Source organism: Rhinichthys klamathensis, unplaced genomic scaffold, assembly GCF_029890125.1.
Source record: "Rhinichthys klamathensis goyatoka isolate OS25496 unplaced genomic scaffold, OSU_Roscu_1.1 h1tg000144l_1, whole genome shotgun sequence".
NCBI classification, from domain to species: Eukaryota; Metazoa; Chordata; class Actinopteri; order Cypriniformes; family Leuciscidae; genus Rhinichthys; species Rhinichthys klamathensis.
The window spans coordinates 1,102,149-1,129,081 of NW_026606679.1; the positions used below are offsets into that span (position 1 = coordinate 1,102,149).

General features: G+C 37.5%; 1 protein-coding gene across 1 annotated transcript in view; it reads left to right on the forward strand.

Annotated features, from left to right (window-relative positions):
* The first annotated feature begins 220 nt into the window (after positions 1-220).
* The window catches only part of jupb (junction plakoglobin b), a 41,625-nt gene continuing 14,912 nt past the window's right edge, over positions 221-26,933 (forward strand). The window contains exons 1-5 of the mRNA XM_056257771.1: positions 221-240; positions 16,328-16,365; positions 17,482-17,643; positions 21,012-21,265; positions 24,490-24,728. Of these exons, the coding sequence (XP_056113746.1) occupies positions 16,353-16,365; positions 17,482-17,643; positions 21,012-21,265; positions 24,490-24,728 (668 nt within the window). The 5' untranslated portion in view covers positions 221-240; positions 16,328-16,352. The remainder of the gene's footprint in view (positions 241-16,327; positions 16,366-17,481; positions 17,644-21,011; positions 21,266-24,489; positions 24,729-26,933) is intronic.

Below are 26,933 nucleotides of genomic sequence, written 5' to 3' on the forward strand. Positions count from 1 at the left end.
TCTACGCTGCTGGCTCCTTATGTGGGCTTTTAACCTTGAGCTGTCCTCAGGGGGCTTTACTTCCTGTGCTATTTGCACAAACTCATTCGGGCCAGACTTTAAGATGGCATCTCAGTCCGGGCTTGAGGGTCACACCCTGTGATTCCTTCCCTGTGAAGTTTATTGCCATGCTTAGATTTCCAGATATCTCCACCTTCTGCCTTCGGAACAGGAAACTGCAAGCTCTAGTTCCCTGATGATGTGAGTTACTCTCAGATGCTTGATAAAGACACCAGAGCCAGATGGATTTTGCTAAGATTTGTCAACATGATTGACGGTACAGTGCAGGCACTGCAAAAAATTATATTCTTAAAATGTGCGGGTGCTACAAGACCAAATTTGATATTTTCTGAAAACAAGCTTAGCTGGTGATATTTTTCTGGTTTTAATGATTTACCAGAAAACAAAATACTTGAATATGGTACTATGAATATATATATATATATATATATATATTGTATATTTATTATACAATCACTGCTAGACATTTGAAAACTATATACACTCACCTAAAGGATTATTAGGAACACCATACTAATACTGTGTTTGACCCCCTTTCGCCTTCAGAACTGCCTTAATTATATGTGAAAAAAATCCACCACATCCCAAAGATGCTCTATTGGATTGAGATCTAGCCATCAGTAGCCATCAGAGGATGGGTACATGGTGGCCATAAAGGGACGGACATGGTCAGAAACAATTCTCAGGTAGGCCGTGGCATTTAAACAATGCCCAATTGGCACTAAGGGGCCTAAAGTGTGCCAAGAAAACATCCCCCACACCATTACACCACCACCACCAGCCTGCACAGTGGTAACAAGGCATGATGGATCCATGTTCTCATTCTGTTTACGCCAAATTCTGACTCTACCATCTGAATGTCTCAACAGAAATCGAAACTCATCAGACCAGGCAACATTATTCCAGTCTTCAACTGTCCAATTTTGGTGAGCTCTTGCAAATTGTAGCCTCTTTTTCCTATTTGTAGTGGAGATGAGTGGTACCCGGTGGGGTCTTCTGCTGTTGTAGCCCATCCGCCTCCAGGTTGTGCGTGTTGTGGCTTCACAAATGCTTTGCTGCATACCTCGGTTGTAACGAGTGGTTATTTCAGTCAAAGTTGCTCTTCTATCAGCTTGAATCAGTCGGCCCATTCTCCTCTGACCTCTAGCATCAACAAGGCATTTTCGACCACAGGACTGCCGCATACTGGATGTTTTTCCCTTTTCACACCATTCTTTGTAAACCCTAGAAATGGTTGTGCGTGAAAATCCCATTAACTGAGCAGATTGTGAAATACTCAGACCGGCCCGTCTGGCACCAACAACCATGCCACGCTCAAAATTGCTTAAATCACCTTTCTTTCCCATTCTGACATTCAGTTTGGAGTTCAGGAGATTGTCTTGACCAGGACCACACCCCTAAATGCATGGAAGCAACTACCATGTGATTGGTTGATTAGATAATTGCATTAATGAGAAATTGAACTGGGCTGCGTTCAGCGCCGACAAAACGTTGCAGAACGTTTTTTTAAACAGAAACGGTGATGCGTTGAACGCACTGTTGTGATGACGCAAGAGTTGCAACTACGGCAGCTGAGAAGGTTTTTTGTGTTCTTTGTGAAGAATTTTCGGAGCCTGTTGAAGTCGGTATAAATATTAATACTACAAAATATGCCCGATGTTACAGTAACTGCACTTGCCGCCCAGAACACAAGAGAACATCCCAATCGAGTGAAGGGATTTGTGGAAACTGAAATGGAAGCACATCTTACCTAATAAAGACTAAAACACATCTATTTAGCCTCACATACTGACTTTATTTGTTGTTCATACTGTTTTACTAATACCCTGTATTTTCTTTCTCATTTTTAGGAAAATCCCTTTACATGCATTGTTTATTTCTTTACCAATGTCACACACTTGCAATGAAGCTAAAAATATAAACAACTAAATCATTAGGATATCCTATATTTTTACAATAATACTTACGACAAACATGTCTTCTAATATCCTCAGTTGTTGCGTATCGAACACATTTGTAAATTACTTCCATTGTGCGAGTTCTCTTTAATACCGTGTGCTTTATATACATGTTGCTGTTGATTGGACTGCAGTTCTGACACGCCCACCAAACAAGAGAAAACGCATCTCAAACCCCGTTGCACACCGGTGCACGCCGTTTCCAGGAAACATGATGTTCAACCCGGAAACCGTAGCAAAACGTTACGCACCGCTGTGATCTTGAACGTGCCCCAGGTGTTCCTAATAATCCTTTAGGTGAGTGTATATTGGGGATGTGCATGAGTACTTGAATGTGACAGCGACGAATGATGATCGACGTGACTTTAAAAAGTATATCTTTTTTTTTCTGTTGGTTATTGCTGCATTTTGAGTGGTACCTGAGGTCTGATTGTTTAGCGTTAGGACAGCATGCAGTCCATACTGGTGAAATAAAGTGAAACTATGGCTGCATCCAAAATCGCATACTTCCCTACTATATAGTAGGCGAAAAACAGTATGTGACAAAAGAAGGATGTCCGAATTCACAGTACTCATAAAAGAGTCGGCAAAAAGGACCCGGATGACCTACTTCTTTCGGCAAGATTCTCATGTGTTCCTACGATGGACACTTTACTATCCCATGAGGCCACGAGAGAGGATTTGTGAATGGCAGTGAGTGAAGCAACACAACTGATGCTGGTAGATCACATGATAATGACAACATGGCGAATGTACGTCTAGATTACATTCATACTCCACACATTCGAACTATTTAGAGCATACTTTTTAGTGGTCGTGAAGTAATTACTTATTCAAAATAAGTACCTACTCAAGAGAGTATTCAAGAGTGTATGAAAAGCTTTGAAAGCGCTTTGAAAGCGCACCTGGAATCATTTTGATCATGAAAAAAACAGTTAAGTACATTTCACCAATTTGCCATATACATAACATTATAATGAGAGCACTATTGTAATAGAATGTTGCCCGAGTTTCAGCGCATTGTAACTGGATGAGCGCATCCACAACGGGAGTTACACATTCAGACAGTTCACTTGCATTTTCGTCCTTCTGTGCAGATACTGTACAAGTTGTAATGTTACGTTTACATTGTGTATATATTATATAAAATGGGCTTCAATTTACTGGTGTTCATTTACTCTTCAGCTCCACCTCATGCTGCTATTCCTTTTAGATGTTTTGATTCATTATTGATAATCTAGAATTGTTATTGTCAACAATTTATCGAATTTTTATTCAATATCTTGCAGCCCTAATATGTTTTTCAGTTTTTTTTAACAGGTACTACAACAGATGAATATTAAAGAATATTAATATAAAATATACCAAAATACTTGCAGAAAATCCACAATGACTGTTGTAATACTATACTTGAAACTTTGTCAATTTTTGATTTTGTATGTTTTGTAATTTAACCCACTATATAACCAATAAGTATCTGTCTATGTGAGTGAAATTAAATCAGAAGTGAAATTATTCCTTAAATCCCTAGTGCTTAAATTTAGCGTTTTTCTTAGTTGTGAGTAGACCCTGATAGACCCCGACCCTCAAATCCATATTAATTAAAATGTAACATGTTTACAGCTTCCGTTAGCTATATTAAGCTGTTTATAAACCAAGCTCATTTGAATTATGCAAATCAACCTTTCTGTGGTATCATCCCCAATTAGAGGAAGCTACTTTACATGCTTTTAAAATGTACATCATTTGACACTCAGCAATTATGGGCCAATCTTACATCCTTTTTAAGAAAAATTACTAAGAAAATAGAAGGGTGTTTTTTTAACTGAACACTTTTGTCCCTGTGCAACTTAAGAAAGTAATGTCTCTTAAAACACTCTTTTCACACTCTCATGGATTCATTTTAATAAAACATTTTATGTGACAATTGTTTGTTGCAGTGGAAATGATTCCACAAATATTGTGTACAGATTTATATTATATATATATATATTTATAATATAAATCTGTATATTATATACAGATATATATTATATACACCATATATATATATATATCATATTATATATATATATATGGTATATTATATACACCATATATATACACTCACCGGCCACTTTATTAGGTACACCTGTCCAACTGCTCGTTAACACTTAATTTCTAAGCAGCCAATCACATGGCGGCAACTCAGTGCATTTAGGCATGTAGACATGGTCAAGACAATCTCCTGCAGTTCAAACCGAGCATCAGTATGGGGAAGAAAGTTGATTTGAGTGACTTTGAACGTGGCATGATTGTTGGTGCCAGAAGGGCTGGTCTGAGTATTTCAGAAACTGCTAATCTACTGGGATTTTCACGCACAACCATCTCTAGGGTTTACAGAGAATGGTCCGAAAAAGAAAAAACATCCAGTGAGCGGCAGTTCTGTGGGCGGAAATGCCTTGTTGATGCCAGAGGTCAGAGGAGAATGGCCAGACTGGTTCGAGCTGATAGAAGGGCAACAGTGACTGAAATAACCACTCGTTACAACCGAGGTATGCAGCAAAGCATTTGTGAAGCCACAACACGCACAACCTTGAGGCGGATGGGCTACAACAGCAGAAGACCCCACCGGGTACCACTCATCTCCACTACAAATAGGAAAAAGAGGCTACAATTTGCAAGAGCTCACCAAAATTGAACAGTTTGAAGACTGGAAAAATGTTGCCTGGTCTGATGAGTCTCGATTTCTGTTGAGACATTCAGATGTTAGAGTCAGAATTTGGCGTAAACAGAATGAGAACATGGAACCATCATGCCTTGTTACCACTGTGCAGGCTGGTGGTGGTGGTGTAATGGTGTGGGGGATGTTTTCCTGGCACACTTTAGGCCCCTTAGTGCCAATTGGGCATCGTTTAAATGCCACGGCCTACCTGAGCATTGTTTCTGACCATGTCAATCCCTTTATGGCCACCATGTACCCATCCTCTGATGGCTACTTCCACCATGTCACAAAGCTCTAATCATTTCAAATTGGTTTCTTGAACATGACAATGAGTTCACTGTACTAAAATGGCCTCCACAGTCACCAGATCTCAACCCAATAGAGCATCTTTGGGATGTGGTGGAACGGGAGATTCGCATCATGGATGTGCAGCCGACAAATCTGCGGCAACTGTGTGATGCCATCATGTCAATATGGACCAAACTCCCTGAGGAATGCTTCCAGCACCTTGTTGAATCTATGCCACGAAGAATTGAGGCAGTTCTGAAGGCAAAAGGGGGTCCAACCCGTTACTAGCATGGGGTACCTAATAAAGTGGCCGGTGAGTGTATATATATATATATGGTGTTTTTTTTTTGTTTTGTTTTTACAAATGTATTAATTACATTTTGTGATGGCTTTTCATATTTTAAGTAATATATAATAAAATCATGGTAAAAAAAAGTGTCTGTCATATTAGAAAAACTTTGAAATCTGTAATAAAAACATCAGTGTAGTTGAAGAAACAGCCATTCGTTTAATTTAGACTTTTATTCTCTATTAAATAAATAATAAATATAAATATAGTCTCTGTTGAAGATTTGAGATCATCAACATCATCATAGCACTGAAACAGCCCTAATTAAAGCTGTTAATGATCTGAGATGTACAGAAGTGGACTGGCCTCTCAGGCACACAGGATTTAATTGGTTTAGATCCTATCGGTCCATCAGAAAGTTCTTTGTTACCCCATAAGAGCACTGACTAATTAAAACGATATACCATGTAAAGTCCCTCAAGCAACGTTCAGCATTTGTACAACATTTAACTATAGAAAAGAGGCATAAAAGCCATCAAGATAAACCTTTAAAGTTTAAATGTTAGACTCTGTAATGCAATGTCAGATTCTCTTGCATAGCATGTAGCCTGTTAAAGAAAAGTTGCTCCGGCTACGTTGACGCATGTATGGAGTTGAAGTGGCAGAGGTTAGCGGGAACGGTTAACATGGAGCTGGTAAATCTCCATCCTCCGGGGATTCACCCGTTTTAAACATACGTCGAACATAAGAGAGTCTGCTGACAAAAAGAGAACGTGACAGAGCTCGTAATAAAACAAGAATCAACATTGGCTTGGCTTTTCGGAGATGGCGAGAACTGAGGGATTTGAAACGTTGAAAAAAGCGACACGAAAATTGTGTTTTTATTACTCACCAGGTGAGTAAGGTATTTTATTGAACAGATAAATTGCTATATGTAGCTCTCTAACAGAGTTCATTGTAGGGCTGGGACAATATATCGATGCATCGCAATTCGTGGATCGATTCCAATTTTTTCTGAGTGCATCGCGAATCGATTCTGAGCTTAGTTTTTTAACAGCAGATGGCGCTCTAGGCTTGTTTTTAACCGCACGCTCAAATGCTCACGAAGAAGAGCGATCGTGCGTTCGGCTGAGTCTGAGAATGTACTTGCACCTCAGAATGCTTTTATGACGCGAGATTAAAGGTGAACTAAGTAACTTTTTTACCTTAACCGAACAGCTTTGGAGTCATTGTAATGTTTATATTCCTGATTTCGTGTTGAATGGTGGTCGTCTCGCACCCCCCTGGTGCCTGTGAGCCGCAAAACCACCCTTGCAACTTTGGGCCGGCGGGCCGCCGTCCTTAGTGTTAGGAAGTATCGTGTGATATCAGGTCTCGCGAGGTAATGAATTGCTTTACGGCAAAAAAACAGATCTGATAAAATTCTGATTAAATGAGCATCAAACAGAAATATCCCGCCGCCGTATACATGTGGTGTTCGAGGCGCACATACAATACAGACTGCCGACAGTTAAACAGGGCGCGCGCAGCTCTAAAAGGGGCCACACCTTATTTCCACTCGTTACAGCGTCCATCCTACTGAACAGGTACCGGTGTACAGGGGGAGGGGATCCGGCCGTGAGTGCGAGCCATCTCTGCGTGAGTGCTATTCACGACAGTACAAGTACTCCACAGCGACTCTAGGGGTCGCTGTTTGACAAAAACGGAATTCCTACTTAGTGCTGCTTTAATGTAAACAGCCCACTGCAAACACCCTTGTAATTCGCTTCAACCTTTTCGAACTTAATTAATGATTATTTTATAGAAGGTTCAAGTGGTGTGTGTAGGAAGCTAGCGGATTATGGCTGTTTCTAGAGCACGCAGTGCCATCTGCTGTTAAAAAACTAAGCTCAGAATCGATTTGAGAGACAAAATCGGGAAAAAATTGGAATCGATTCAGAATCATATCGCGATTCACGATGCTTCGATTTATTGTCCCAGCCCTAATTGTAAAGCAAGTATCATGTCTATTAATTGGTAAAGCTACAGTAACATCTTCAGCTAGTCAGTTTGAGATCCTGTCCATCTAAACTGGTTATATATCTTAAGGCTAGTAGTGAATGTTTTATGTGCAGTTGGATAACCATATTAATCTGCACAGTCACACAGAGCCAAAGCACAACCAAAACAATGTTCTTCCACAAAACACATGCAGTTTTGTTTTTTAACCACCAGAGTGTCAGAAGTTACATAGTGTACCTTTAATGTATAGAAAGATGTGTGAGATCTCGCAAACAGTTGGATCAGTAGGTTCCTTAGTCTTTAAGTCTTAGCAAATGTTTATAATGTGGGGTAAATGATACGAATATTCTTATGTACCTGTTGTTTTTTGTACCTCCTCCATGGCAATTCAAATTCCATTCTGCAGAGCATATTTCTCAACTAAATTAGATTCATATCCAGAACCCAATAACTCATTTTAAGTGTTGTTTTTTTCCCCCAGCAAAGTACATTTCTACATTTAATATCAGAGAAACCTTGAACATGGAAGGGTTGAAAATTACAAAAAAAAATTGAAGTAATAAGAAAAAGAAAATCTAATAGGGAACTGAACTGTGATTCATGCCGTTATTCAAAGACTTTATTCAAGTACTTCCTGTGAAATTCAGTAGATGAGATAATCCAGTATGTCTTGTATTTACAACCTTTGCTAGGTTAAGAACAAGGTACATCCCTTGACATTTTTTTAGTGTCTCTTTCATGCTATTGAATTACAGAGATGTTGTATTTCCCTCCTGCTGGAAATGTAATGCTCCCGCTGCGGGTTATTCACTGCTCACATGAGGTTTTGAGGTTCTGTTACGTCCATGTGTTGGAAACATGAGTGATAATCTTTATGCGACACTTGTACTAGCTTTGCTGCTAAAAGCCGAAGGGGTTATATTCTACATTTTTGTATCAATTTGTTCTTGTAATGGGTCTTATTCACTAAAATTGCATGTGAGATTCAAATTCGTTCTTATAGGCTGGTGCAGGGATGATGTCAAAACCTAATTCGCCCCTGGTTCCGACAAGATTTTCATTAGGGGGTTTTATAATGGGTTTCTCAATTTATGAGTAAAATAAAGCCTGTGGTAAACACAACTTGACCATATTTAGTCGTTTTGTGAAACAGCAGGTATTGCTCCACGATAATGGTCTCAAACAGTGGAATGCTACATTTTGTCACATCATTGTATTATTCACATGACCTGATAATATGCGTGTTTAATTCTTATTATTTGAGTTTGAAGTCAAATATATTGAATTACTGAATCCAAAAAAGACATGTGAACAATTAAGGTTGATATATAGCTTCCTGTTCATTCACCATGCTAGAAATAACAGGTTGAGAGCATTGCATTGTGGGATACAGTATTTTACACTGTGTGCTTTGTATACTGCACATATTGGCAAATGTTGTTAGTCATCCAGGTTTCCATACTGTACATACTGCAGCAATAGTAAGCATAGTACACATGACTATTCTCGAATGACCTGTTAATGCAAATTTATTTCAGTAAATGTTCTGTGAGCTTCACTGCGAACATCAGAAAATGTCTACATTTTGAACTCTACTACAAAGAGTTTTCCGTGATATGTTTCCTGCAAATTAGTTTAGAAGCTAATGTGAGCAAATTATCTTTAGCTTGTTTGCGTAATGCTTTCTAATGCTTCGTATAACAGCATTAGTGTGTTGATATTTTCTTAGGTGTCTTATAACTCAATCAGATTGTTTTCTAATGTAGCGTTATTCCAAAACCTCACTGCGTTTATGCACCGTTTTGATCCCAATTGGTATTCTATTACACTGTCAGGTAACTCAGCTCAGTGAATAAATTTACACGGAACCGTCTATATCCGTCTATATATCTGTCGTGGTTTGGCGTTCCTCTCGACTTCCTGCCTATAAGTGTTGGTGCACAGAGTGCTGGTGACTTTGTAATTCGAGTCCTGGCGTGAGGTGACTCACGGTATCATCAGCTGCACTCCAGGAGTCTGGCAAAACCTCGCTGTCTCCTGCAGATACTCCTGCCAAGTACCTGCCGTGGATTCGATTTTCTCAGCCCTGCTGAGAAGCTGAAAATATGTGAGCGTGTACAGATGTTTCTATCAGCACTGCTCTGTCAAACCGAGAGGCTTTTATACACAAACCCGCATTTAATTGCCATTTAGCACACGCTTTTCTCCTAAAGCAACTTGCTCTACTCTAATTGAAAGGACCGTTTGTTTAGCCTAGATCTTTGCAGTCAGCATGAAAACAAAATTGACCATATTTGCTTTCTTAAAGGGATAGTTCACCCAAAAATGAGCCTCAAGTGGTTCCAAAACCTGTATGAGTTTCTTTCTTCTGTTGAACTCAAAATACGATTTTTAAAGCATGTTGGTAACCAGACAGTTGACGGTAGCCATTGACTTCCATATAGTAGGGAAATAATCAATGGCTACCGTCAACTGACTGGTTACCAACATTCTATATCTATATTTTTCTAATTTAGATATTTGTATAATATTTTAAGTCCAATTATCATAAGCAAGTGATTCATTAGTTTAACTGCTTTGCTGCTATATGTAAGGATGTTTATGCCACAAATACTTCATCTTATGCTTAAATCCTTACACACATTCAGACAGTTGATGTACTCTCGCTGGTGGAACTTCCAAATACCAATCCGCCTTGACACTTGCATAGTAAACACAAAGTACGGCAGCATGTCACTGGAAGTTAAACTATGGCTGACAGGTCTGCTGGTGCTGCATTGTTCAGTGTCAAGTGTCCTAAATACAGCAAAGACCCTGAGGTGTGTGTGTGTGCGTGCTAGGATCACAGGTAGCTATTGTAACAACAGAACAATGGAGACGATGTGAACAGGCAGTGTCCGGTGAACAAAACAGACTGAGATCTTCTCACACCATTAATCATCATCAGAGATGTTGTCTTCTGCAGGAAGTGAGAGGAGAAGTTGGGGAGAAAGAGATGTATTACATTGAGTCGGACACGCCTCGCCTTTCTTGAGGACAATGGTCAAAGGATAGAGACTGTACTTCACATTCTCTTTAAATTGAGCAAGCCTACGTCCTAGATTTAGATCATTTCGAGATACTAAATATGCAAATACAATCCGTTCATATTTAGTAACCCTACATGTGATCAGCTAAGGAAAAGGAAGAAAAGTTCAATATGACAATCATCATCATATGTAATGATTAATATTATTAAAACTATTATTTAATTATAAAAATTAATCAAATCAGTAAAGAAATATAATACTATTGCATTTTACTGTATTACTAAATTATTAATCATTATTATAATTATAATAATTAATACTCATTTATTTTACAGAACATTACTGTAAAATTACAATACTAATTCATGGCTTTCTTAATTTCTGAGTTTCTATTTTGATGGGAAAATCGAAAGGACCTCTTAAAGGAATAGTTCACCCAAAAAATGAAAATTATCCCATAATTTACTCACCCTCAAGCCATCATATGTGTATATGACTTACTTCTTTCAGCCAAACATAATCAGAGTTACCGTATATTAAAGAATATCCTTAGCATTTAATCACACTTCTCATGTCAGAAAATGTAGAAATCTGTATAAATATGTAAACACTTTAATGTGTAATTTTCTTTATTGTTTTGTTTGAATTGAGCATACCGACCAGCCCATCACAGCAACAAGGATTCAACCAATGGCGTGAGGTTAGGGCGGGACTCTCTGTTTGTTCAACCAATGGCAGGCGTGTTTGAGAAACCTGTTTGTAATTATTTTAACATTATATTTTAAATTGTTGGATGATGCTAGCGGCAGAGAGGTTACACACTTCACCTTTAAATTGGTTAGTTGCCTTCAAGATTTGATGTCAGGAATTTGTCTGGTCGACATCATTTTTAATGAAATCTGCGCTCATGCAAATTACTCTGAAATTACTCTGCAGTCACTAATAGATTACTGTACAGCAGCATTTCTGGATGATTTTCTTTAGATATGCTACAAATGTACTCTTGACAAAGACATGCCTATAAAGTCACTCTATATGCATATTCACAAAATATGCATCTCTCTCTATTCTAAATTAAGTTTGGCCTGGCCCGGAAGCCTCTAGAAATGAAATGTCACTGTTCTGATTAGTATGGTATTTTGTGTGAGTGGGAGAATATTTTTGCTCATATCCCTGAATTTCAAACCATAGTTAGGACCTTGCAACATATAATTTGAGAGATGAAAGCACTCGAATAATTTTCCTCTCCTGCGCTGCCATCCTGATCACATGTGCCAGAAGCTATAAATACTCAACCTCACAGTATTCTGTCTGCATTTGTCAACAGCATTTTATAGGAGTACTTTCTGTCAATTCTGTCATCATTTACTCACCCTCATGTCGTTCACAAACCTTATGACTTTCTTTCTTTCTTTTATGGAACAGAAAACGAGCTGTTTTAAAGAACATTAATACTGTTTTTTTCCCGTATAATGCAAGCTGTCAAACTATAAAAATCACAAAAAACACCATAAAACTACACCGTATTTAAAGTCTTCTGAAGCTCAAGTTTTTTTGTGGGTAAATTGTGTTCACAATTGTAGTTTGGTTTTCTTGGTTCTTTCGGTCTGGACAAAAAAAAAAAAAAAATGTACATTAGCGTTTACACACACTGCGTCCGAAATCGAATACTTCTCTACTGTATAGTATGCAAAGAACAGTAGGCCAACTGAGCGAATACATAGTATTTAAAAAACGGTAAGGGAAAAGTCCCCGGATGACCTACTACTTCCGGCGAGATTCCGAAGTGTGCATACTATAGACACTTTACTATCCAATGAGGCCACGGGAGAGGAGTTGTGAATGGCAGTGAAGCGACGCAACTGACACCGGTAAGGTCACATGACAATGACAACATGGCGAATGTAGTACGTCCAGATTACATTCATACTTCACACATTCATATTATAAAGAACGTACTTTTTAACGGTCGCAAAGTACGTTCAAATTGAAATGTAGTGCATACTCAGACTGTACGTGATTTCGGACGCACCTACTGTCATTTTTAACACTAAACCTAAAAAGATTTTATGACGTACTGTATATTTTTTTAACGGAGCTTACAACATCTAAGCCAATGCTGTGTGCTACGTGTGATGGTTTTGTACAAGCTAAGAACTCGCAAAGAGCTTATAAAATGTGTAAAGGAGTCAAAACAGTGTCAGAAATCCCTCCGCCACACATAAAACAAAGATCTGCTGTAAGAGACGGCGGTTCTGATGTCTGTACCGAACTGTGATGGGCGACATCTCGACTATGACGAGAAAAAACAAGCATTCTTGAGCATTCTGTCCTGCTTAGGGTCGCATCTTGAGACATCATGTCCTGTTTTTGGTTTGTTTACATGTCTTTGGTCCGTGTTGCGTTCATATTTATCGAGTTTGTTTGGTAGCGGACTGAGACCCATCTTTTCAGCGGTCTCGCTCCGCTTGTTTGATGCACACGTTTGTTTGTATGCCATACTTGGGTTTGTATGGCAGCGTTCACACTTATTCAAATGAACCGCACTAACAGAATAATCGCACCAGGGTTCGTTTTAATCGAACCAAACATGCCAAGTGTGAACACAGCCCAAGTCATTGTAGTGCTTTAAGGCCTGTTCACACCGGGACGAATTTCGCGCGCGATATTCGCAGACGTTTAACGCCTCGTGACTAAACAAAGGGCGCCAATGTGAGTGTGCACATCGACACGAAAAACGGCATGCGTAAAAGCGAAAACGCCTTGGGTTTGTTTTTCTAGTTTGAAGCGCCGCGTCAAAAACTTTCCGACCAATGAGATTGGCGCTTTTACTCACGTGTCTGGAGCTTCTGAAGTTACAGTAAAACACAACTTGGGGGGCGCTCAAACACAAAACGGTCTTGCCGAGCACACATACGTAACGGCGAAGAAGATATACGCCAAGTAGCGTCTACTCTACACTGCCGGGAAGAAATAAGACGAGGAAGATGCAAGGCAAGATTAATGTAGAGCTGCTGGTCTCGTTGGTGTCGGAACATAAAGAACTATATGACAAACGCGACAGCGACTACCAAAATCTTGATAAAAGAGAATGTTATGGAGTGGTATTGCAGAGCAAATGGGCGCCATCTAATGTCAGGGAATGAATTTGCATGTTCACTCGGCTCATCGTCAGCGAAAATCGCTTGGGTGTGAACACAAAAAACGCGTTGAAAAACGCTGACGAATAACGCGCGCCGATATTCGTCCCGGTGTGTACGGGGCTTAAAATCTAAATCTAAAGGCTCGTACACACCGGGACGAATATCGGCGCGCGTTACTCGGCAGCGTTTTTCAACGCGTTTTTTGTGTTCACACCCAAGCGATTTTCGCTGACGATGAGCCGAGTGAACATGCAAATTCATTCCCTGACATTAGATGGCGCTTAATGTAAAACAGAAATAGTCCTATGTTGTAGTCGCTGTCACGTTTGTCATATAGTTCTTTATGTTCCGACACTGAGACCAGCAGCTCTACATTCATCTTGCCTCGCATCTTCCTCGTCTTATTTCTTCCTGGCAGGAGACGCTACTTGGCGTATATCTTCTTCGCCGTTGCGTATGTGTGCTCGGCAAGACCGTTTTGTTTTTGAGCGCCCTCAAGTTGTGTTTTACTGTAACTTCAGAAGCTCCAGACACGTGAGCAAAAGCACCAATCTCATTGGTCGGATAGTTTTTGACGCGACGCGTCAAACCCAAAAAACGAACCCGAGGCGTTTTTACAAAAATGACGCTTTTACGCGTGGCGTTTTTCGCATCGGTGTGCACACTCGCATAGGCCCCCTTTGTTTAGTCACGAGACGTTAAACGTCGGCGAATATCGCGCGCGAAATTCGTCCCGTTGTGAACAGGCCTTACCGACGCACTGTGAGGATCAGAGAGCTTAGCTTACTCATCGAAAATGTTTTTAAAACATTTAGGTGTATTTTACAATGAATTATAGGCCTATAATTTAAATGATTTACAGTCTATAATGTATCCGAACACTGCAATGATCAGTCATCAAATGAAAATATCTCATATCTATTTCTGAAGTTTGTGTCAATGATGTCCAACTTTCATATTAACCTTTTCATTTTGGGGTTATCTATCAATTAAACATTGTAATTTGATATAACATGTAGTGGAATAAGGAAGACGCAATGCACACTTCCTCTTAAACCTTGTTTAACCCAGAAAACATGTTTTAATTAATCAGTGCTTGCGTAATTAATGGCTCTTTAATGCCTATTGGGTACATTTCCAAAGCTGCTGTCATTTTCTTTCCCTCTTTTAATCGGTTCTGAGGTGGTTTTCTGACCGCTGGAGTGTTGTGTGTGTGTTAATGTCTAGTTGATGTGATTAATGAGTGTGGAAAATGCAGGGCACGTGGTGTCATAACAACAAAAATAAAACAAATCTCCATATGCCTTATGAAACTGAGGGACAGAGGCAAACTGTACTCATACTTGAATGTTTATAAAGAGAAGCCGAAGACAGGAAAAGGGCAAGAACGAGGAAGAGCAGGGAATACTAAACAGAGATTCCTTTTTAAGCTGGATTCCATTTAAATTGAAATAGAAGGAACCAAAAAAAGGGAAAATAAGATCTTGTAAGATGTGGTAGCATAAGGAAGTAATTCAAAGAGATAAAATGGATTAGTCACTGCTTTATAAAAGAAATTGTGTCTTTTCTAGTTCCACTTTTTGATGAAATGCTCTTGCAGGTGTTTTTATATTCTTAAATTAAAATTCAGCTCTGTCTTGGTTTCTGCATCACTAACACGAGAGAGCATCTGCTTTTAGTTATTTTTGTGCATTAGGAGATATTGACAATCTAAGTTTTCTTTCTTTCACATTAAAGGTCAAGAAAAAGTCAATGAATTGTGACTGCTGCAAAGAGTTTGCATTCCTTTTAGTGCTATTTTATGTGGGGCTCTAAAGTAACTTCTACACATGACAGTTAATTTTGTTCATTGATAATCATTTTTTAAATCACAATTATGCAATTATTTTTTGTGTCAATGTAAAAACTATACACACTTTAATTATAAATATTATGAAATAAAAAATAGTACATTTTAATTTGAATAAATTCATTTAATATTTTTATTTAAGGAATAAAATAACTAAATGTATTAATAATTGTTATGCATTTTTAATCACTTATCACAGCTGTTTTCAGTGTTTTTAATGTAAAAACTATACACACTTTAATTATAAATATTATAAATAAAAAATAGTATATATTCATTTTAATAAATTAATTTAATATTTTCATTTTAATTGAAAAAATGTAATAAATTTAATAATTGTTATACATTTTAATCACTATTATCACAGGCATTTTCAGTGTTATTAAAGTAAAAAGTATACGCTTTAATTATAAATATAATAAATAAATATATTGTTTTGATATTAATTCACTTTATTTTAAGATTTTTTTTATTATTAATTTCTATTTTTTTAATATAAAATAAATAATTTTGTATCACACGAAAGCACAAAGTTCATGGACGTTTTTGCCACTGACGTAGGTTCAGATGAAGGTGTTGTCTTGATCCATCATGCTTCTTCATCTCCAGCCATATCCCTGCTCATAGTCTGGGTTATTTATAGTCATGAATGAAGCGCCGTCGAGACATTAATGACAAAATCCTGCACTGAAAAAGACTCTTGAGATTTTTCAGTCCTTGTGAATATGAACTTTCAGTTCTTTCTCCCATCGAGCTGCTCTGCTGTGACTGTGAACTACAAATGAAGCATTGAAATTCCACTTTGGGGAAGCTACTATGATTTGTGCGATCGTTCTATGCAGTAGTTTTATAAATAGCATTGCCTGCTCACTATTTTTAAGTCCCAGTGGTGCTTTTCCCTCTAAACTGGTGCATGCTGTCACTTCACATTGCAGATCACTGCATTCATACTGCATCTCTCTTGTTCTCTATGCAGTCTAAAACTTTGCTTCATGTTTCATCACAGGTTGAATTAAGGCTGGACAGTGGTGATGTCACTGCAAAGTAAGTTTAATTATTTAAGAATTACTATGTTTTATTTTATTTTTTTATATTATTTTATTATTTTTTATTATTATTATTATTTATTTATTTTATATATAATTTTATCTTATTTCTTTATTTAAATTTTTTTTTTGTATTATATAGTATTATATTATATTATATTATATTATATACTTTTTTAAATTATTTTATTTTATTTATTATTTTATTTTATTTTATTTATTTTAATGTTTTCTTAAACTGACCTTTTTTTGGTTATACAGGACATGCAGAGTTAAAGTGCCATGTAGATACAATATGCTCCAAAAGTTTAAGACCACCTGTTAAAATGGATGAATTATATTAGCAGTATAATTTTACATAAATCTCAATGTCATATTACAATTCTTTAATGACAGCAACACTTGAGCTGTTTTTCTGGTGATCAAGTTTATTGTACTTCAAGGAAAGCAAGAATCTGATTTCGCATGGTCATTGTCACTGATTTTCTTATTGGTGACTTTTAAAAGTATTAAAAAGTATTAATTAATTAAAATAAATATTAAATGAAATATATATATATATATATATATAATTAAATATATACAATGCTTGTATTTATGATATTATATTTTACAGTTGAATGTGTGTGTGTGTGTGTATATATATATATATATATATATATATATATATATATACTGTGTATATATATATATATATATATATATATATATATATATATATGACATTTGACATATAAATGACATATATATATGAATATACAATGAATATACAATGCTTGTATTTATATTACATATTAAAGTTTAATGTGTGTGTGTGTGTGTGTGTGTGTGTGTGTGTGTGTGTGTGTGTATATAAACATAAATATACAATTGAATAATTAATACATATCTATGCTAACATCCCACAATTTATCATAGAATATATAATATAAATACAATTTAAATATAATTTTTATATATGTTACGCTTCTTATTTGGAGATTATATATTAATATTTAATATATATATATATATATATATATATATATATATATATATATATATATATAATTCAATCAATTTTACAATTTCTGGAATGTATGTAAGTAGTGATTGTGGTGGTCCTCTTCTGCAGTGAGTGAGGCAGAAGGGGCTGTGAAAGTGGAAGAGTGGCAGCAGACGTTTTACGCCTCTGACTCGGGGATTCAGTCCGGCGCCACCACGATTCGTGATGAGGAGGAATCTGAGTGCTGTAAGAAGTATAGCGTCAGTGCCAGCGCTGTGGAGAGCGCCACAGGTAATGTGTTCTCTCTAAAGGTTTTCCGATGCCTCTCCAAACATTTTGATGAATTATACAACCTGAGGGCCTCCAAAACACTTCCCATTAGAGTCAGCGGCGTTCAGGCGTCGAACCCTCCCACAAGCGCTGTATGGTTTCACTGGCCTTGGACGACATTTGGAAAGCGTTGTTTTTTTCTTTACTTTTTGCTTTCTTAAGCCGCGTTTCCACCGCAGGAACTTTCCCCAGGAACTAGGAACTTTGGGGTGGTACTCCGTGTGTTTACACCGCAGGAACCAGGGTCTAAATGAAGTTCCGGGTAAAAATTTCCCCCCCAGAAAGTCCCTGCTGGCGAGGTAGTACTTTTTCAGAGTTCAGGAACTTTCGGGGTGAGACTTGTGTGCTGAACATGCTGATTGGTTCTTACCTTGTTCTCTCTGCCGGATGGAGCGCGTTCGTCCCATCCATCTCATGGTCAATGTCCGCTATAGCTGATAACAAACGTTGTCTACTTTTATATCTAGCATTACGAGCTTTCTGAATACGCTTTGGTATTAGTGTTCGTCTCTTTTCTGCCGTTTTGTTAATGACCTCGTTAGTAAACCAATAGATCGCACACAAAAGCAGCACAGCTCGAATCTCCTCAATACTTAAAACTCAAAACAGTACGCGCAGACTGGGAGGAGCAGTCGCACGCAGTTCAACGTCACCAGATCTTCCCGGTACTTTAGTCCACGGTGTAAAAAACGCAGTGAGCAACCGGTCTGGGGCAAAAAAAGTTCCTATGAAAAAAGTTCCTGGGACAAATAGTTCCTGGTAATTGCGGTGGAAACGCGGCTTTAGACAAAAGTACATCGCCTACATGAGGATATGCATTCACTGCTGTGCCACGGCTCCGAGAACCCTGTTGCTTTATCTATTCAATATTCGTATTAAACGTTTCTCATTATTCTTTGTCGTCGTGGTGCATGTCGTCAGTTCGAAATATCTGGGGATTTTAAAATAGATTCCTCAGCATGGCAGCATATGTGCTAGCGCAGTTTTGGAGGAAAGCTGCAAATTTATTGTCCGCCCAGAGCCAGTGACATTTAGAAACTGGTCCAAACACTCAGTTCAGTAGGTTCACTTTTTATGGTTAGAACATTATTGCTATCACAACAGAGCCTCGGACGCTCACAAGGCTTCCAGCACGGACTGCACTTTATTCAGACTGTCACAGACGCGCTCCCATTATTCCCTCCTCTGGTTCTCTGGTGTCAATCTATTCTGTTATTTGCCCTGAAACACGTCTCCACTGCACCACGCTACGAAATATTGCACGATGGGATGGGATTTTAAAACGATGGTATTTTATAAAACTGACTCTGAGATCTGATTGGATGAGCCACAATCTAGGTGTAATTTGTGGATGAAATAGCTGATATGCAGACACCTGTAACTGCACAATGATTCTATATTAAAGGGGTCGTGAACTGAGAAATCAAATTTTTCTTGAGGTTTTGACATATAAGAGGTCATCATATTAAGAATATCCTGAACGTTTCAGAACTGAAAATGTCCTTGTTAGTCCAAAATCAGCTTTTATGGTTAGCAGGCCCAGGCGTTAGTGTGATGAGCTCAGGGTCACTCACTGGACTCAAAATAACATTACCTTCCAAAGGATCCTAATGCTGGGAATGTGCTTGTTTATTCTCAACAACGTTTATGTCTTAGTTGAACATTATTTATTCATATTCGGTACATTTCACTGGATTCTTTGGTAAATCAGTTCGCAAACTCCTCGGCGCAGGCTTTTACGATATTGACAGTAATTACACAACATGTAAGCAACCGTTTTAATTCTAATGGCTGATCTGTTACCAGTGATTTCTGATGTAATGATTCATGTAGCTACAGTCAGATGTTCTGCGTCCTGTCAGTAAATCAAACCTAAAAGTGACTAAACGGTCAACTTCACATTGTCTCTCTTAGTAGGGTGTAAATAATCTGTTATTTAAACTGATTGAATTATAGAAAGCGATCAAAGAACGCTCCGTTTACAATAGCTGTAGCTGTCAATCAAACAGCGCGTGTGTCTGTTTATCACTGACTGAGTTCTGGACTCAGAGGGCTAAAATCAGGGTAGAAAATGCTAAATTAGGCCATTTTTGAAGTAAAAATCATACTAACATTATAAATGCACCCCAGAAAACATTATGAAACAATAAAACAATGCAGTTCATGACCCCTTTAATGCGCTAAGTCTGCATATCTAATATATATTATGCAAAATATAATTAATTATAGTAATTGGTGGAAGAACTAATCAATGTAGTTATAATAATAATAATAGTAATAATTTTAACGCATGTATTTAATAATTATTATTTAGTAATATTGTTGTTATTGTTATTATTGTGTGAAGCAAAAATGTGTTTCTTTTTATCATAAAAAATAGCACATTTAATTTTTGATCTATTATTAAATGTAAAGTATGCTATTATTATTATTATCATCATCTATTTTTCAATTATTTAATAATAATACCCATATTATTATTGTTGTTATATTATTATGTTTATATTATTTAATAAAAATAACAACAATAATAATCATTATTAAATAATAGTAATAATAATAATAGCACACTTTTATTATCACACATGTAATAATACATTAAAAAATGAAGTGCCATTATTATTATTACTATTATTATTATTTGTATTATTACTATGAATATAAGTATTACTATTATTTATCATGGTTGTTTTTTAATAATAATAAAATTAATAATATTTGTTATTATAAAATAAATAAATAATAGTAACAAAAAATTGCAAACCTACATTTAAAAATACATTCAAAAATTAAGTGTGCTTATTATTTCGGGTTTTTTTCATCCTCATCATCCTCATCTATGTATTTATTTATATGATTTAATATTAATACCCATAATATATTATTAGTATTATTATTAGTAATATTATTTAATAACAACAATAACAATCATTATTATTATTAGTAGTATTATTACTATTATTTATTTATACATATTAATAACAACAACAATAATAATCATAATCATTATTAAATAAATAAATAATAGTAATAATAATAGCACAATTTTATTATAACACATCTAGTGTTATAAGTCTGCTTATTATTATTATTACTATAACTATTATTATTATTTATTATGGCTGTTATTATGGTTATTATGGTTTATTATGGTTATTATTTTTTAACAATAATAACATTAAATAAATAAATTATAGTATTAATAATAGCACACTATTTCCAAAATTAAGTGTGCTCATTATTATTATTATTATTATTCATAAGATCACCTCTTAACAGTGTTCAAATAATTCAATATGACTCTTTTATTTCTCTCTCTCTGTACTCAGACGTTGAGGCTCAATACAGTCTAACTCGAGCCCAGAGAGTGCGTGCAGCCATGTTCCCCGAGACGCTAGTGGAGGGAGAGACGGTGCTCACCACACAGAACAATCCAGACCAGCCGACCAATGTCCAGAGACTGGCCGAGCCCTCGCAGCTGCTGAAAACAGCCATCGTACATCTCATCAACTATCAGGACGATGCCGAGCTGGCCACACGTGCCGTACCAGAGCTCACCAAACTGCTGGCCGATGACGACCAGGTACAACGTTCAGACACAACCATCACACGAAACCCTTTTAATTAAACATGCGTGTTTGAGGCTGGGAATCTAGTAAAGCCTGTTTAAAAATGCCGTCAGTTAATTATGAAAAAAACAAAGCTTTGTGCTGAAGACTTTTAAGAAAACAGAGATAAAACAGTACAGTTCTGCAAAAGGCTGTACAGTAGCTTTTGTTCTGTTGATATCCCACATCAGCAAAATGATCTAGAGTGAAATTACAAAAGTTTTGACTTAGTAGCTGTCATTCTCAGAGACTAAACCCGGGTGCGCACACTGTGATATGAGATGCAGAAAGAAAAGGGTAATGAAAAGGGCCAGAATTGTGGAAGGAGAAATAAAGTGAAACAAGAGAGAGAGTAAAAAGTGCTACGATATATATTGTGGAAAACAATTGTTGCGGAAATATTATCTGTTTTCCAACTTAAATTACTGGCTGCCAAGAGCATGCAACCAATGCAATTCTAAAAACAATTAGCAATTACCATATTTGTTAATTTTTCTATTCATGCCATGTGTATAATTAAGCATATGTTTGTATGTTTTTGTGTATTAATACATAATTTTTTAGAGCATTTTTATTTGTTTACATTGAAGAATTTTAATACTGACTTGAGTCACCAATTGTAAAATATTGTTCTTTAAGCAAAATACATATGTGTTACGAATTGCTCCGAGACTTGGGCTGAAGATCCAAATGCAGCTTTGTTGGGACATCCAGAATCATAATCAATATAACAAGCAAAGGGTCAAACATAAAACAAGATCCAAGAAACACAAGCAAATTCTGTAACTTAAAAAACAAAAACAAAAAAAAACAAGCAAACAGGGTAATCCAGAACAATGGCTAGAGAATCAAAAACCAAGACACCACTCAAAGTTGCAGTGTAACACAGATACAAGACTTCGCAACGAATGACTGAAAACACTCGGCTTATTTAGGATCATGGGAACAATATGGTTGGACTGACAGATCACTTCTACTAGACTTGATACACTCTTAACCCAGCTAATGCATTCGGGTCCATTTTGACCCAGAAGTGGCATTCAAATTTCTTTAAAAATTCATCATTTTTAGTACGAAAATGAAATGTGTGAAGGCTATCAAAATACAAAAATTTCTTGCAAAGAATTTCTCAAATTTTCAATTAATAAAAAGGTGGGAAATGTAGTAATAGCTTTTTAAAAACATGGTAAAGGGCCTTTCACACTGAACGCAATAATTCGGCATGAATGTTAGTCGCGATGGCGCTCCCGAATTAAAACAATAGATCCCTATGGAGCTTTTCACAACAGGCGTGATCAATTGTGGCGCGATAAAGCGAGATTTATTTTTTCGAACAGTGTCGATTTTTTGTCCCCGCCGCCCCCACGATGGAACGAGCCGTCCAATTAGATTTGAGCTTACCCGAGCCGCTGCTGTTGCACAAAAGTGCGAGAGTGGTGGCGCTGTTTTGAAAACCCGTGTAAACACAGAAGAAACGTTTTCTGGAAGAGAGAAGAGAATGGATGTTGAGTTCTTGTTATCACTGCTGTCTGAGAATAGATTTATTCTCATGTTTACTTGAATATTTCTGTATACAGAAAATCATTTCTATTAATTTTCCACTGAATTATGCGATCTGAAGAGCACTGTCCGTTTTCCTCCACGGCGCACGAGTGTTATGAGTCAGAGAGCACATTCGCTCTAGATCTGTCAGTCATGTTCATAACTCGTGCCCTTTCGCACATAAAGAATTGAGAGAAACGTTTCAGATGAAACATGAAGCCAAATAGACATAATGATTACGACGATATACTGTATGTGTTTTTCATGCGGCTCGGGGTATTTTTACAACAATGAACAAATGTTTGAAATTGAGAAATACAAGCAGGTAGTGTTCAGTTCATTATAACACTTCACATAATGCATGATTGCCTATTATATAATCAAAATGCACTTTTGATCACAATCGGAAGTATTGTAAGCCCTTAATTATGATTCAAAGTGGGTTTTGAGCAAAAATCTGAATAATACATTAATTGTGAAGTGTAGCTTGATGCTAATTGTACCTCTCATTACATTTTATGATGTATTCTTGTAAGCATTATAGATATTGTGTGTTTCTGGTGTAGTACCAAACTTAAAGGTGAACTAAGTAACTTTTTTACCTTAACCGAACAGCTTTGGAGTCATTGTAATGTTTATATTACTGATTTCGTGTTGAATGGTGGTCGTCTCGCACCCCCCTGGTGCCTGTGAGCCGCAAAACCACCCTTGCAACTTTGGGCCGGCGGGCCGGCCGGCCTCAGTGTTAGGAAGTATCGTGTGATATCAGGTCTCGCGAGGTAACGAATTGCTTTACGGCAAAAAAACAGATCTGATAAAATTCTGATAAAATGAGCATCAAACAGAAATAACCCGGCGCCGTATACATGTGGTGTTCGAGGCGCACATACAATACAGACTGCCGACAGTTAAACAGGGCGCGCAGCTCTTAAAGGGGCCACACCTTATTTCCACTCGTTACAGCGTCCATCCTACTGAACAGGTACCGGTGTACAGGGGGAGGGGATCCGGCCGTGAGTGCGAGCCATCTCTGCGTGAGTGCTATTCACGACAGTACAAGTACTCCACAGCGACTCTAGGGGTCGCTGTTTGACAAAAACGGAATTCCTACTTAGTGCTGCTTTAAATTAATGCTGTTGTGCCGCAAATGATCGTAAACAGAAAAAACTTCCAAATGCATAACCTGTGATGAAAAATGTGATTTAGCCGAAGCCGATTTGTCGTTTCGCGTTCGGTGTGAAAGCTCCATTCGTCAGCGATTCGTCTTAGTTACAATATGGTTTTAGTTGTAAAATATTAAGTTATGACTGTTTTACAAAGCTTACGTTCCACTGGGTCCAATGCTGGCTTTTTTAACGCATAATAAGGGTGAATAATAAAGGTTCTTTATTGGCATCTATCGTTCCATGAAGAACCTTTAACATCCATGAAACATTTCCATTCCACAAAAGGATCATTATAGTGGAAAAAGGTTCTTTAGATTTTTAAAATCTTCTTCACACTAAAACAATGGTTCTTTTAATAATTGTTCCCTGAAAGGTTCTTAGTGGAACCCAAAATGGTTCTTCTATGGAATCGCTGCAAAAAAAAAAAAAAACCCTTTTGGAACTTTAGAGCGTAGACATAAAAGTTGAAACTTTTTCTTTTACGATGGCAGGTGGTGGTAAACAAGGCAGCCCTCATTGTGAACCAGCTGACGCGTAAGGAGGCGTCCCGTCGTGTGCTCATGCAGTCTCCTCAGATGGTGTCCGCTGTGGTGAGGGCCATGCAGAACACTGGAGATCTGGAGACGGCCCGCTGCGCTGCCAGCGTCCTGCACAGCCTGTCCCACCAGCGCGAGGGACTGCTAGCTATCTTCAAATCGGGTGGCATCCCCGCACTCGTGCGCATGCTCAGGTGAGTGTATGCACAAAAAGCGTTTTCCATATGAACCAGGATATGTAAACAGGTTGTTCAGCATAGCTTAACTGGTGAGGAAACACAGATAGGTAATTGGAGAGTCTTACAGGGAGAACGCTGGAGGAATGCGAGGAGAACTATTCTATGGCATATATTTCTATGGCATCGGTGAAGTGGACTTATTGTAGAATTAAGAAAAGCTATCATGAGCATTGTAATGTTATAAGCGGATGTCATAACATATGTCAGTAGACCGGGACCGGTTCATTCATGAATTCGTAAGATCTTACCTTCATGCTGTGGAAATACCAACCGGAAGAACGAGTGCAGCGCTGAAAAGGGGCGTGGCTACATGCGATTTATAGAAACAGTAATGGTCCTGAGACGCGTGTTTTTTGTCATGATTTGAGCCTTTAGAAACAAAACGTATGAGATAGTTGTTGTCAGATTTCATTGATGACTTCAAATATGAAATTAAATCGGAATCTTGGTGAACAGCTTTGGAGAATTTGATGTTTCCCCATTTAAATAGAGAGGAGCTTCACTTGCATGCCTGAAATAGCTGCTCGAGAGGCGTTTCAAAGATGGCCGACGAGTGAAATAACTCGCCTTAAAGGGACTTTGACCATAAATATCCATCTTGTCACAGGCTAGCTTTCTGGCGGGCTCTGTGGTACTGATGTATGGTGAGAACACAAATACTCTTATCTTGCTGAAATCTTGACGGATTTTCAAACGGTTTGGTTTCTTACAAACGTTATTAACGTGGCTAGATAATTTTGGTTGATTATTTATACACTTATTTTTCATGAGTGTGCAGTGTCATAACTACATTTCTGACGTTTATAACAAACCAAACCGTTTGAAAATCGGTAGAAAATTGAGCAAGTTATGGTTATTTAAAAAGTACATACACCATTAACACAATGTTACGAGTGAGCGAGCTGCCTGTGACAAGATGGCCGCCAGGTACTGACGTCGACCTCCATTGGCTAGCAGCGCGGACGAGACATCTAGCCTTTATTATGGATATCTATGACTTTGACTATTTTAATAATTTCATTAAATATCCACATTGTAACAGTGGATGCTTGGGCAAAGACAAAGTGAAATTGAATTAAATGGCAATTAATGAAACAAAGCCATCTCAGAATATTACATTTGACCAAAGGCTAATAAATATCACATTTTTTAATCTATATTACCAGTCTTGGAAAAATGCAGATACCCTGTGTTCACTTATGTATTTCTAATATAAGAAAAATGGTGAATGACAGATGCTTAGACGGTCTGATGCGTTTGTGTTTTAATTAGTCCCTTGACTGTTCATGGCCAGACACATGTTTTGGTTGAATAGTGGTAAACGTTTGATGGACACTCACAGTTCCTAAGAGAACCTCAGACGGACCATGCTCGATCATCGCCAAATCAGTGGTATCTAGCATAGAAATTTTCAGGAGGGAAGCCATAATCCTTCCATTTTGGGTCTGGTCAACCTGACATTTTCTTTCCCAGTCGTGTTAGTCTTGGTGTGCACGTTAAGCTTTCCTCTCATTGTGGCGCACATTAATTTCTGCTCACTTTGTCTCCTTTATATTTTGTGAATGATGCCTTGAGCTAACCTGTGGTGCATTCTGATGAACACTGTGTGACTAAGCAATGCTAAAGCAGGACAACGTGTCTAGTTCTATCTCTGTGTAAGAAAACGTCCACTACCCCACCCTGTAATAGGGGCCATAGCAGAGCTGTATTTTAGAGATATATTTGGACTGTGATGGCAAATTTGCTCTGTCAGAAAGCCCATTTATAGCAGATGCTGAGATAATAGAGCAGAGCAGAATCTTTATGACCACACAACCAGGGCTGCTGTAACTTTGACACAGTATCAGCTTATTAAGTTTCATGGAGAGTCTCCTTGGTGCAGCCAGCCTGTATTGAAATGTCACGATCAAGGATGCCATGGTGAGATCTTAAAAAATTGGTGCGTGTAACCACTGTAATAGAAGCCCAGATCTGTAAAGGTGAGGTGTGTAATTTTTCTGATGTGAAAGCACTCTTTTCTCTTTCAGTTTAATATGCAGAGACAACTATAAGTAAGCCATTCGTAGGTTGATTTCTCTGAAAATGGTAAACTGTAGCTGAATTTTTTTTTTTTTTTTTTTTTTTTTTTTACATCCCGACATGGCATAGGCACAGGATAAT